The following is a 12500-nucleotide window of genomic DNA, read 5'->3' on the forward strand; positions in this document are numbered from 1 at the left end:
GTTAAACTGATTGATTGACTGACTGACTGATTGATTGATCGATTGATTGATTGCTTGGTTCATTGGTTGGTTGATTGACAGTTGTATGATTCACCTTCTGTATGTCCGGGTTGAGGATCTCTCTGGGGCCTTTTTCAAATCGATCCAGATTCATGGCACTGAGAAACAAAGAGAAGGAAAGAGGGAGGGAGAGAGAGAGGGAGGAAAAGAAGGAGGGTGAGAGAAAGAGACACAGGGAGAGAGGAAAAAAAAGAGGGAGAGAGAAAGAGAGAGGGAGAGAGGGAGGAAAAGAAGGAGGGAGAGATAGAGACAGGGAGAGAGGGAGGAAAAGAAGGAGGGAGAGAGAAAGAGAGAGAGAGAGAGGAAAAGAAGGAGGGAGAGATAGAGACAGGGAGAGAGGGAGGAAAAGAAGGAGGGAGAGAGAAAGAGAGAGAGAGAGAGAGGAAAAGAAGGAGGGAGAGATAGAGACAGGGAGAGAGGGAGGAAAAGAAGGAGGGAGAGAGAAAGAGAGAGAGAGAGAGGAAAATAAGGAGGGTGAGATAGAGACAGGGAGAGAGGGAGGAAAAGAAGGAGGGTGAGATAAAGAGACACAGGGAGAGATGGAGGAGAAGAAGGAGGGAGAGATAAAGAGAGAGAGAGAGGGAGGAAAAGAAGGAGGGAGAGATAGAGACAGGGAGAGAGGGAGGAAAAGAAGGAGGGAGAGAGAAAGAGAGAGAGAGAGAGGAAAAGAAGGAGGGTGAGATAGAGACAGGGAGAGAGGGAGGAAAAGAAGGAGGGTGAGAGAAAGAGACACAGGGAGAGAGGGAGGAAAAGAAGGAGGGAGAGAGAAAGAGAGAGAGAGAGAGGGAGGAAAAGAAGGAGGGAGAGAGAAAGAGACAGGGAGAGAGGGAGGAAGAGGGTGAGATAGAGACAGGGAGAGAGGGAGGAAGAGGGTGAGATAGAGACAGGGAGAGAGGGAGGAAGAGGGTGAGCATGAGGGAAACAAGGTAAGAGTCAGTGCACTGCACTGGACTAGACAACACAGTACAAATCTGTTTGGATTTAGAAAAGCGTGATGCAAATTAAGATTTTCAAACTAAGCTGTGGCATGGTTATTATTTACACCTACTCCAAACTCCACATTAGCCCATTCATCCACAGAAGTAGCCTACACCATTCCTTGATTGGTATTTCAGTCCTGGAGGGCAGATAGTAATGATGAAGAGAGACCTAGCATTCTTACCTTAAGATGGATTTGACTGATAGTGTTTTGGTGGGACTGTAAGGTAGGCTTATCTTCAGAGTACCCTATACAAGAGACAGAAAAAGAATATATTACACAAATGTCACATTATAAAAAAAAAAACAAGACATAATGTAAATTTAATACAATGACTGAAAGAATCAGCACATTCATACTTTAGATCAGGAGGGTCTTGTCACTTTGTAACTGCATACCAGAACAACAGCAGATTACACTAATCCATTAGGATAACACTATTCACATCACACCACCAACAGAGTAATCGGCTGGACTAACACTAATTGACAAGGATAGCACTATTCACATCACACCAATAGCAGAGTAATCAGCTAGGATAACACTATTCACATCACACCAATAGCAGAGTAATTGGCTAGGTAGGATAACACTATTCACATCACACCAATAGCAGAGTAATTGGCTAGGTAGGATAACACTATTCACATCACACCAATAGCAGAGTAATTGGCTAGGTAGGATAACACTATTCACATCACACCAATAGCAGAGTAATTGGCTAGGTAGGATAACACTATTCACATATCTGCATCACTGCTATGCAGATGACACTCAGTTTTACCTGCCTGTTAACACTAATGGCATTTGTTCTTTGGAGAATATTTTTAACTGTCTCAGTGACATCAAATGCTGGATGGCAAGAAATTTTCTTCAACTGAACGAAAGTAAAACTGATATAATTCTTTTTGGCCCTCCAAGCGATGTTTCTATCTTGAAAAATGCACTAGGACCTCTCTCTGCAAACTGCCACAGTGAGGTAAAGAATCTTGGGGTTTTCTTTGACTCCTCTTTAAATTTTCATAAGCAAGTAAATAGTGTGGTCAAAGGCAGCTTTTTCCAGTTAAGAACCATTGCAAAACTGAAGCCATTTTTCTCCTTCTCCGATCTTGAAACTCTTATACATGCTTTCATAACTTCTAGACTAGATTATTGTAATTCCTTATATGCAGGCCTGACCCACTCCACTCTCAACAGACTTCAGCTAGTTCAAAATGCAGCAGCTAGATTATTAAGTGGCTCTAAGAAACGTGAGCATATAACTCCTGTGTTGGCTAAACTGCACTGGTTACCTGTGGAGCACAGAGTTAAGTTTAAAATTTTACTTTTTGTCTTCAAAGCCCTCAGTGGTCTGGCACCTAGTTACATAGGTGACCTACTAATTCCTTACAGCACTCCAAGATCACTTAGATCTTCATCTCAGAATCTTCTCTATATCCCCAAAACACGCCTTAAAACTAAGGGTGATAGAGCCTTCTCTGTTGTTGCCCCCCAACTCTGGAATAGTCTACCTGTACATATTAAGTCCTCTCCAACCATTGACTGCTTTAAGTCTAACTTAAAGACTTTCATTTTCTCCCAAGCTTTTAATCTACCTTAATACCCCCCCCCCCCCCACACACTCTTTATTCTTTATTTTATTTTTGACCAACTTGTTTATTATTATTTCAATTATTTATTTATTTTCCCCCCATGTTATGTGATTATTGTTGTTGTACCATTGTCATTGTTTTATGTTTGTTTGTAAGCACTTTGGTTCAACTCAGTTGTTTTTAAATGTGCTATAGAAATAAAGTTGACTTGACTTGACTTGACATCACACCAATAGCAGAGTAATCGGCTAGGATAACACTATTCACATCACACCAATAGCAGAGTAATCAGCTAGAATAAAGCGTACTACATACTCGCCGCACCCGACCGGTAGCGCGACAATGTGACGTCAAAATTTCCTCTGTCGCACAAGAAATTTCAGCCTCGCGCAGGAAGGTAGTGCACAGGAGATTTTTTTTCAGATGCGCGCGACAAGCAGGATGAGCTTGAAGCCAAGGTCAGGGAGCATGCATGCCTCTATACAGACATCAACAACATTCAGGCATTTCATATAGCCTAGCCCACATCTTAAATAAACATGTTTGAATAGTCAGTTAGAGAAGAGAGGAAAATTAACCTGGCTAGGTTACCAGCGAGAGTTTTTAAATAGTTTGCTGGATAAGTTAATAAAGCTACCAGAGAGAGGGAATTAAAATGAAAGACCTAGGACCCAGGGACATGCCAATAATCCAGCAAAAGGTAACAACCAAATTTTCAACCAAAGGATATCTAAGACCTGAAAAAAATCTCTTTCCACCTCAGGAAATTACACAAACTCATCTCTCAGCACCAGCCAGCTAGCTAAATTTCCTTCGGGATGAATAAACTATCTATCTATCTATCTAGCTGCACACACCTTGGAAACTAGATGGTAATGATGGTAGTTGTGAATAGCAGCAACCGAAGTCTGAAGTATCATCACAGAGGGTAGTTTTTACTGCCATTGAGGCCAATGGCAATTCAGGAGAATATTGCAACTAGTGTCGCGACCACCACGCACGAGTATAAATGGTTACGGCGCTTCTGTGACGTCACATTGTCGCACTACTGGTCGGGAGTGGCGAGTATGTAGGACGCTTTTCACATCACACCAATAGCAGAGTAATCAGCTAGAATAACACTATTCACATCACACCAATAGCAGAACAATAGGGATCAGGTTGGGATCAGAAAAGGACCACAGGTTGGATTTGAAACCTGGTCACCGTGGACACTTGGACCCGAACGTGGTACGGATGCTGCTGTTAGCACCACAGCACCCCCCAACAAATCCATTCGTTAACAGCCTTCGGTATTACCTTAGTGTTTGTGCGTGCTTAATTTGAGTGCACAGCTGTTCACAGGCCACTGATGTGCTGACATTTCACAAAGTCAAACGTTCGGCAACTCTGAGCCGCATTGCTGTCAATACGTCTGACTGTTCCTTAGTGTCTTACAATGGCTGACTTCAGGGGGCACTTTCAAGACATTGATTTTGACTGAGTGCCGTACAAAAGAGAGCAAATCATATTGACGGTTCCCTCTGGTAGGAGAACCGCTGTCGAAGGCGCGGACAACGGGCCCTTTCTGTGTCTAATCTGGAGGGCTAATCTATGCCTTATTCAGCGCTTGAAAACCCGGGGCTCTCTGGTGGGTTTGTGAGGATGTGTGTGTTTATGAGGTTGTGTGTGTTTGTGAGGGTGTGTGTTTGTGAGGGTGTGTGTGTGTTTGTGAGGATGTGTGTGTTTGTAAGGGTGTGTGTGTTTATGAGGGTGTGTGTGTTTGTGAGGGTGTGTGTGTTTGTGAGGGTGTGTGTGTTTGTGAGGGTGTGTGTGTGTTTGTGAGGACGTGTGTGTTTGTAAGGATGTCTGTGTTTGTGAGGGTGTGTGTGTGTTTGTGAGGGTGTGTGTGTTTGTGAGGGTGTGTGTGTTTGTAAGGGTGTGTGTGTTTCTGAGGGTGTGTGTGTTTGTGAGGGTGTGTGTGTTTGTAAGGGTGTGTGTGTTTATGAGGTTGTGTGTGTTTGTGAGGGTGTGTGTGTGTGTTTGTGAGGATGTGTGTGTTTGTGAGGGTGTGTGTGTTTGTGAGGGTGTGTGTGTGTTTGTGAGGGTGTGTGTGTGTTTGTAAGGGTGTGTGTGTTTATGAGGTTGTGTGTGTTTGTGAGGGTGTGTGTGTTTGTGAGGGTGTGTGTGTGTTTGTGAGGACGTGTGTTTGTAAGGGTGTGTGTGTTTGTGAGGGTGTGTGTGTGTTTGTGAGGGTGTGTGTGTTTGTGAGGGTGTGTGTGTTTGTAAGGGTGTGTGTGTTTATGAGGTTGTGTGTGTTTGTGAGGGTGTGTGTGTGTGTTTGTGAGGATGTGTGTGTTTGTGACGGTGTGTGTGTTTGTGAGGGTGTGTGTGTTTGTGAGGGTGTGTGTGTGTTTGTGAGGGTGTATGTGTTTGTAAGGGTGTGTGTGTGTTTGTGAGGATGTGTGTGTTTGTGAGGGTGGGTGTGTGTTTGTGAGGATGTGTGTGTTTGTGAGGGTGTGTGTGTGTTTGTGAGGGTGTGTGTGTGTTTGTGAGGATGTGTGTGTTTGTGAGGGTGTGTGTGTTTGTGTGTTTGTGAGGGTGTGTGTGTTTGTAAGGGTGTGTGTGTTTGTGTGTTTGTGAGGGTGTGTGTGTTTGTAAGGGTGTGTGTGTTTATGAGGTTGTGTGTGTTTGTGAGGGTGTGTGTGTGTTTGTGAGGACATGTGTGTTTGTAAGGGTGTGTGTGTTTGTGAGGGTGTGTGTGTGTTTGTGAGGGTGTGTGTGTGTTTGTGAGGATGTGTGTGTTTGTGAGGGTGTGTGTGTTTGTGAGGGTGTGTGTGTTTGTGAGGGTGTGTGTGTGTTTGTGAGGGTGTGTGTGTTTGTAAGGGTGTGTGTGTTTATGAGGTTGTGTGTGTTTGTGAGGGTGTGTGTGTGTTTCTGAGGATGTGTGTGTTTGTGAGGGTGGGTGTGTGTTTGTGAGGATGTATGTGTTTGTAAGGGTGGGTGGGCGAGTGTGTTAGTGAGAAAAGATGGAGAGATATGGAGAGAGGGCGGGGAAGAAAAGGAAGAGAGAGAAAGAGAGAGTGAAGGAGAGAAAAGAGATGGTGAGAGAAGTTTAAACTGGTGTTCTCGTTTAATGAGCAAAACAAAATGTGACATCAAGAGAGACTCTGGTCAGCGAATCTCTTACACATACAGTACCCTTTGCTTACACTCCCACCCACACACACACACACACACGCACACACACTCAGCTGATCAGAGCGTTACAGTAAACCATCTGACCATCATATGGTTTACTGTAGTGTAGTACTGTAGAGAGACCATCTGACCCTTTCCATTCGTTCCCTGTGATCTAATCTCACATTTCTCTCTCTATCTCTCTCTCTCTCTCTCAATATTTTGCTGTGCTCTCATTCACGGTGATGTGGTAAACCAGAGGATCCCAAACGGAAGGCTGCTGAGGCCCAGTTTTAATTCTGAACATTTTCTGCAGCCCACCCAAAAATGTATTCACAACTCCAGACGATGAATGTAGCAACCGGCCGCTCGTCAATGTCACAGACAGGACAACGCAAGATTCAAGTAATCAAGGATTTGTATTGTCATTGTGGTGTGTGTGCATGCAAAACATGCATGCATCAGGCCTTTTTCTCATATACACACAACAAAAAAATCTTGGCAAATGGAAGCGGTAGGGAGGGGGTTATAAAACCCCAAACCCCCATCCAACAGCGAGTCAGCACGCGTGTTAAACAGCAAGGTTGTTACAGGGCAACACAGAGTAGCAGTGTGTGTGTGTGTGTGTGTGTGTGTGTGTGTGTGTGTGTGTGTGTGTGTGTGTGTGTGTGTGTGTGTGTGTGTGTGTGTGTGTGTGCATGCATGTTAAACAGCAAGGTTGTTCACAGTAGTTATACCTACTACAGGGCAACACAAAGTAGCAGTGTGTGTGTGTGTGTGTGTGTGTGTGTGTGTGTGTGTGTGTGTGTGTGCATGCATGTTAAACAGCAAGGTTGTTCAGTAGTAACACCTACTACAGGGCAACACAGAGAAGCAGACATCATAATCACAACTTGCCACCGAAGTTCTCTTGTTATCCACGCAAACATCTCTTAATTTGATTGATTTGATAACTCCCCCAATTCCAAAGAAATGAAATATCCATGTGTTATCAAATATAAGCCATTAGTGGTAAAATTCCAACATAGGATATCTATAGGAGCTTTGAATGGGTGCCATGCGTGCTGTGAACAGCAGTATTAGCGATAACTTGTTGTTTTAATTTAAATGTTTTACTTCATAGCCCATGAACAGATAACAACACATATGAATTGTGTTTTCATGTAATCACATACAATTATTATTTGTTTCCTCCAAATTTACAAGAAGGTTCTCTTGGCCCACCTGCAATACCTCAACGGCCCACCAGTGTACACTGTAGTAGAACATCAAGTCCTGTGTGAGTGTGTGTGTGTGTGGTGTGTGTGTTTGTGTGTGTGTGTGTGTGTGTGTGTGTGGTGTGTGTGTTTGTGTGTGTGTGTGTGTGTGTGTGTGTGTGTGTGTGTGTGTGTGTGTGTGTTTGTGTGTGTGTGTGTGTGTGTGTGTGTGTGTGTGTGTGTGTGTGTGTGTGTGTGTGTGTGTGAATGTGTGTGTGTGTGCGGCTGAGGGCATCTGACTCACCGTCTTGCGCCAGAGGATGGCCCGGTATTGCGGAACCCGCTGGTTGTTCTGGTCTGAAAGAACCACGGACAGGAAGAAGGGGTTCTTCTCAGCGTCCATCCCCACGTAGTTCTGGTGAACTACAGACACAACAGGAGAACTGATTTCAGTGGGCCTGTGTGAGCATTCACGTGTGTGAGTGTGAATGTGTATGGAGATGACAATGAGGATCTGAATGAGTGTTGGAGACCGTGTGTGTGTGTGTGTGTGTGTGTGTGTGTGTGTGTGTGTGTGTGTGTGTGTGTGTGTGTGTGTGTGTGCGCATGTATGTATGTGTGTGTGTGTGTGTGTGTGTGTTTGTTTGTGTGTGTGTGCGTGTGTGTGTGCTTTCCAGATTGTACTGCAGGCAGCAGTGTCCCTGTGTGTGATGTAGCAGCGAAGTAGCTCTCTGAGCGCAGAGGGAGGTGAAAACCAGTTTGCGTTTGTTCTCAGATAAGGGCTGCATCTCCTTTCATCTCATCTCATCTCATCCAGACTCTCTCTTCCATCTTTGAGATGCCGGCTGTATCAGGTTAGACGCAGTTCTCTCTCTCTCTCTTTCACTCCCTCTCTCTCTACCTCTCTCTCTCATGGAGCTGTATCTGGTTGGATGCAGTGTGTGCTCTATCTCTCTCTCTCTCCGACCCCCTCTCTTTGAGACTTGTGTGTATCTGGTTGGACTCAGTGTTTGCTCGCTCTCTCTCTCCCTCCCTCTCTCTCTCTCTCTCTCTCTCTCTCTCTCTCTCTCCCTCTTTCTCAATTCAAGTGAGCTTTATTAGCATGACAAATATTTTGGCATTGCCAAAGCAAAACATTTAGACATACATTTATATAGAGAATGCTTGGAAAACAGTACATGGCAAATAGATACACATCCATGTGTGTGTGTGTGTGTGTGCCTGCGTGCATGTATGGTGTTTGTCTGTGCAATTATATGGATTGGTGCCATATAAAAGTAATAATTGTTTAATTATTTAACAACTGTTTCTTGCCTTATGGCATTTGTTACGGCTGGCTTTTAACCATAACATAAAATGGAGGCAGACAACAGAATTAAGGTTAACCGAAAGGTATTTTATTTAAAGTAATCAAAGATAATAATAATCAAAGATGGGGGCAGCCGTGGCCTACTGGTTAGCACTCCAGACTTGTAACCGGAGGGTTGCCGGTTCGAACCCCGACCAGTAGGCACGGCTGAAGTGCCCTTGATCAAGGCACCTAACCCCTCACTGCTCCCCGAGTGCCACTGTTGTTGCAGGCAACTCACTGCGCCGGGATTAGTGTGCGCTTCACCTCACTGTGTGCTGAGTGTGTTTCAATAATTCACAGATTGGGATAAATGCAGAGACCAAATTTCCCTCACGGGATCAAAAGAGTATACAATATATACTTACTAATACTTATAACAAATATATGTAACCAAATGTCTAGGGGAAAGGAAGATAAACTAAATGTATGCGTGCAATGTCTGTGTCAGTAATAAGAAAGAAAGAGGGAGGTAGATGTAAAGCATTAAAAGTTGGTGTGAGAGAGAATATGCCTTAATGACACCCAGTGCCCGAAATGAAAGATAGTGCCCAAACAGAGAGTGTAAAAAAGTGGAGAGGCCTCGTTCACCTGTTTGGAACTGGCTGGTGAATGTGACGCCTGGTGAATGGGACGTGTGTAGGCCTGGCTAGATACACCATGACCCTTTTTGTGCATCTAGGCCTACTGATCGCTGTGGATAACTTTTTTTTAGTGTCAAAATGGATTACAGCAAAATATTAATATTTTTTTCTTAACACGTCTTAACGTAATGGCGTGATTGCGATTCGTTTCTGCGTTTGGAGAGGCATCAGACTGTAAGTGAACACTTCCTTTGATTCCTGGAGTTCTCGCTATGTTTTAGCCAATGTGTGATTTGTGACGACATGTGATTTGCCTAATTGCACTATAGAAATGTGTTTAGTGAACTTTTCTTTGTACCACACCAAAATTACACCAGAACTCCTGCCATGACGTATATTACTGTTTTTTTAGGGAGGGAATTACAATTTCATTATATCCCTTGGGACAGTGGGTGGGTGTTTCTGTGCAGCACCACGTTTCGGTAAGAATAAGTATATCAACATTTTCAAAAACTCAGGTTGAGTGGTCTTACAACCAAAGGTAGAGGAGTAAAGTCCCTGAATATTCCAAAAACTGATATGAAATGAGCTCATGTTTTTGAGTGGACCACTTTTGGAAAAGAATAAAACGTTTTACAGGTTGATTAGTAATTAATTAATCAAATGTTAAATTTACTTTACATTTAAAGACAAAGAGTTAGATCTAAAGAGTTAGTTCTCTCAAAGAGTTAGATCCAAAGAGTTAGTTCTCTCTCTCTCTGTGTGTGTGTGTGTGTGTATGTGTGTGTGTGTGTGTGTGTGTGTGTGTGTGTGTGTGTGTGTGTGTGTATCTGGTTGGACTCAGTGCTCGCTCTCTCCCTCTCTCTCTCCCTCTTTCTCTGTGTGTGTGTGTGTATGTGTGTGTGTGTGTGTGTGTGAGTATCTGGTTGGACTCAGTGCTCGCTCTCTCCCTCTTGCTCTCCTTCTCTGTGTGTGTGTGTGTGTGTGTGTGTGTGTGTGTGTGTGTGTGTGTGTGTGTGTGTGTGTGTGTGTGTGTGTGTGTGTATGTGGTTGGACTCAGTGCGGGGTCACTGACAGAGTTGGCCACGCTCTGTTCTTTTCATTTGGGAAGGAGACAAAACAGAGCATGACACAGACCACAATCCAATTAAAGAATAAGACTGTACGCTGTCTCTCTCTCTGCCTCTCTCATTCTCTCTCTCTCTCTCTCTGTTTCCCTTTCTCTCCCCTCTCTCTATGTCTCTTTCTCTCTCTGCCTCTCATTCTCTCATTCTCTCTTTCTCTCTCTCTCTCTCTGTTTCCCTCCCTCTCCCCTCTCTCTCTCTGTCTGTCTTGTTCATTCCCTCTCTCTAATTTCATATTCCTCTCTTTGTCTTCCAATCCTGGATATGCTCATTTTAGAAAATTACAGACATTCATTCTCATTTTACATGTAGGTTTCTAACTCGAGCCAACAGCAAGACAAAGGTTGTTTGTGTTTGCCATTTTTGTGTGTGTGTGTGTGTGTGTGTGTGTGTGTGTGTGTGTGTGTGTGTGAGTATGCCTAATTGTGTTATCCTCTCGGTAGTCTGCTCAGTCTCAAGTGCCTGTCTCTGAGAGGGAATCTGCATTCATGATCACGGATGGAGATGGGTTTTCATTAGGCTAAAACCTGCCCATATAGCCCAGCCCAGCCCTGTTACACACATACAAACACACTCGCACACACACACACACACACACACACACACACATACACACACACACACACACACACACACACACACACACACACACATACACACACACACACACACACACACACACACACACACACACACACACACACACACACACACACACACAGGCTAAAACCTGCCCAATATAGCCTAGTCCAGCACTGTTACTGGGGACTCTTCAGGAAACCAGAGAGGACAAGAGTCATCTAAAGTTTTAGTCTTATGCCAATATATGTGTTTGTGTACATGCATGCATGTGTATGTGTGTGTATGTGTGGTTATGTGTGTGTGTGTGTGTGTACGCGCATGTATGCATGCGTGTGTGTGTGTGTGTGTTTGTGTGTGTGTGGGCTAAGACCAACACTGTGAGTTATTTTAAACATGTGGCCTGACGCTTGCCAAGGAACATTTGGAGCTGGTCAAATTCAGTGAGCGGGACATATGGAAGGGGGGTGTATGTGTGTGTGATGTGTGTGTGTGTGTGTGTGTGTGTGTGTTCGTGTGTGTGTGTGTGTGTGTGTGCGTGTATTGTGTGTGTGCGTGTGCGCGCGCGCGTGTGTGTGTGTATTGTGTGTGTAGGTATGTGTGATACATGCAAACTTCTGGCATGGTGACCAACTGTACCAAATGCTTAGAGCATATGGGTGACCGGCAGGTTGTGTGGCTCTGGAGGTGTTTGTGTGTGACTGGTTGTTTTTGTGTTTTGCGATTTATGTGTAGGAGTGTGTTTGTGAATAAGTTTTACCTGTGTATATTCCCAGGTGTATGTGTGTACAAAGGGAAGTTTCACCCATAGCTATGTGTGTGCGAATGCATCTGAATGTGTGTGTGTGTGTGTGTGTGTGTGTGTGTGTGACCTAACTGTAACTATTTCAGCATGTGCATGTGTGTGTGTATGTGTGTGTGTGTGTGTTGTGTGCATGTGTGTGCAAATTCCGCTCCACAGAAGCAAAAGAAATGTAACCTTTTCCCAGGAAGTACTTGAAGAACCATCTGGTGTGGTATTCCGGATTCTCCAGATGGACATCGGTCCTTCTCCAGGTTCCTGGGGTGTAGTCCGTAGCCTGCAGAGGGTCGACAGAGGGGAACATGGACTTAATGACACATACCTCCTCATGTACACACACACACACACACACACACACACAAACACTGTACACATACACACGCACACACACACACACACACCAGTAGCTTCATCAATATCACCACCCACTCGGTTCCATCGATGGGCAGCTAAATTTGGCTGTTTCTATCAGCGTTTACACACACACACACACAAACACACACACAGACACACACACACACAAACACACACACAGACACACACACACACACACACACACATATACACACACACACACACACACAAAGCCCTTGGGGAACACTTCCCCAGAGACTCAACAAACCATTTGCTAAGAGCTAAGTTCAATAAAATTGTTGTCAAATGTAATATTATATTATTATTTTTAACAATTACTAAATCTTGACAAAAGATGTTTTGGTGCATTGTCTAAAAATCGCTATTGTACACCTGGTCAGAAGTCTATGGCGAGTTGTTTATATGTTATTTTAAGAGCGCATTGTCAACAGTCATATTGGCAGGTGCACGCACCATCCTTCTATCATTCATGAACGCACACCAGCGCACGTCCATGCAAAACATTACAAATTGCACGATTACAATGGGAAACATAATTAGAATAAAGATATTACGAAATACTGTACATCTCATGATGAGTAGTTATTCACCATCATTTGCAAACTGGTAATGACAGTTAAAAGTGATTAGGGGAGAGGCGAGAGACACGTATGGAGCACAGCTGAAGACGCACTGTCACAAGATATAAGCAACTCCTCTGCA

At 44.1% G+C, this 12500-nt stretch overlaps 1 protein-coding gene across 5 annotated transcripts in view; it reads right to left on the minus strand.

Annotated features, from left to right (window-relative positions):
• garnl3 (GTPase activating Rap/RanGAP domain like 3) overlaps window positions 1-12500 on the minus strand; it is a 92985-nt gene that overhangs the window by 31797 nt on the left and 48688 nt on the right. For all 5 annotated transcript variants that reach the window (XM_076283967.1, XM_076283964.1, XM_076283966.1 and 2 more), the window contains exons 4-7: window positions 11601-11700; window positions 7291-7409; window positions 1223-1287; window positions 95-158 (exon numbers count right to left, since the gene is read on the minus strand). In XM_076283967.1, the coding sequence (XP_076140082.1) occupies window positions 95-158; window positions 1223-1287; window positions 7291-7409; window positions 11601-11700 (348 nt within the window). The remainder of the gene's footprint in view (window positions 1-94; window positions 159-1222; window positions 1288-7290; window positions 7410-11600; window positions 11701-12500) is intronic.

This window comes from Alosa pseudoharengus, unplaced genomic scaffold (genome assembly GCF_046254945.1).
Source record: "Alosa pseudoharengus isolate Yale_2024_CS ecotype anadromous, Long Island Sound unplaced genomic scaffold, YU_APseudo_1.1 YU_APseudo_1.1_scf_14, whole genome shotgun sequence".
Taxonomy (NCBI): Eukaryota; Metazoa; Chordata; class Actinopteri; order Clupeiformes; family Clupeidae; genus Alosa; species Alosa pseudoharengus.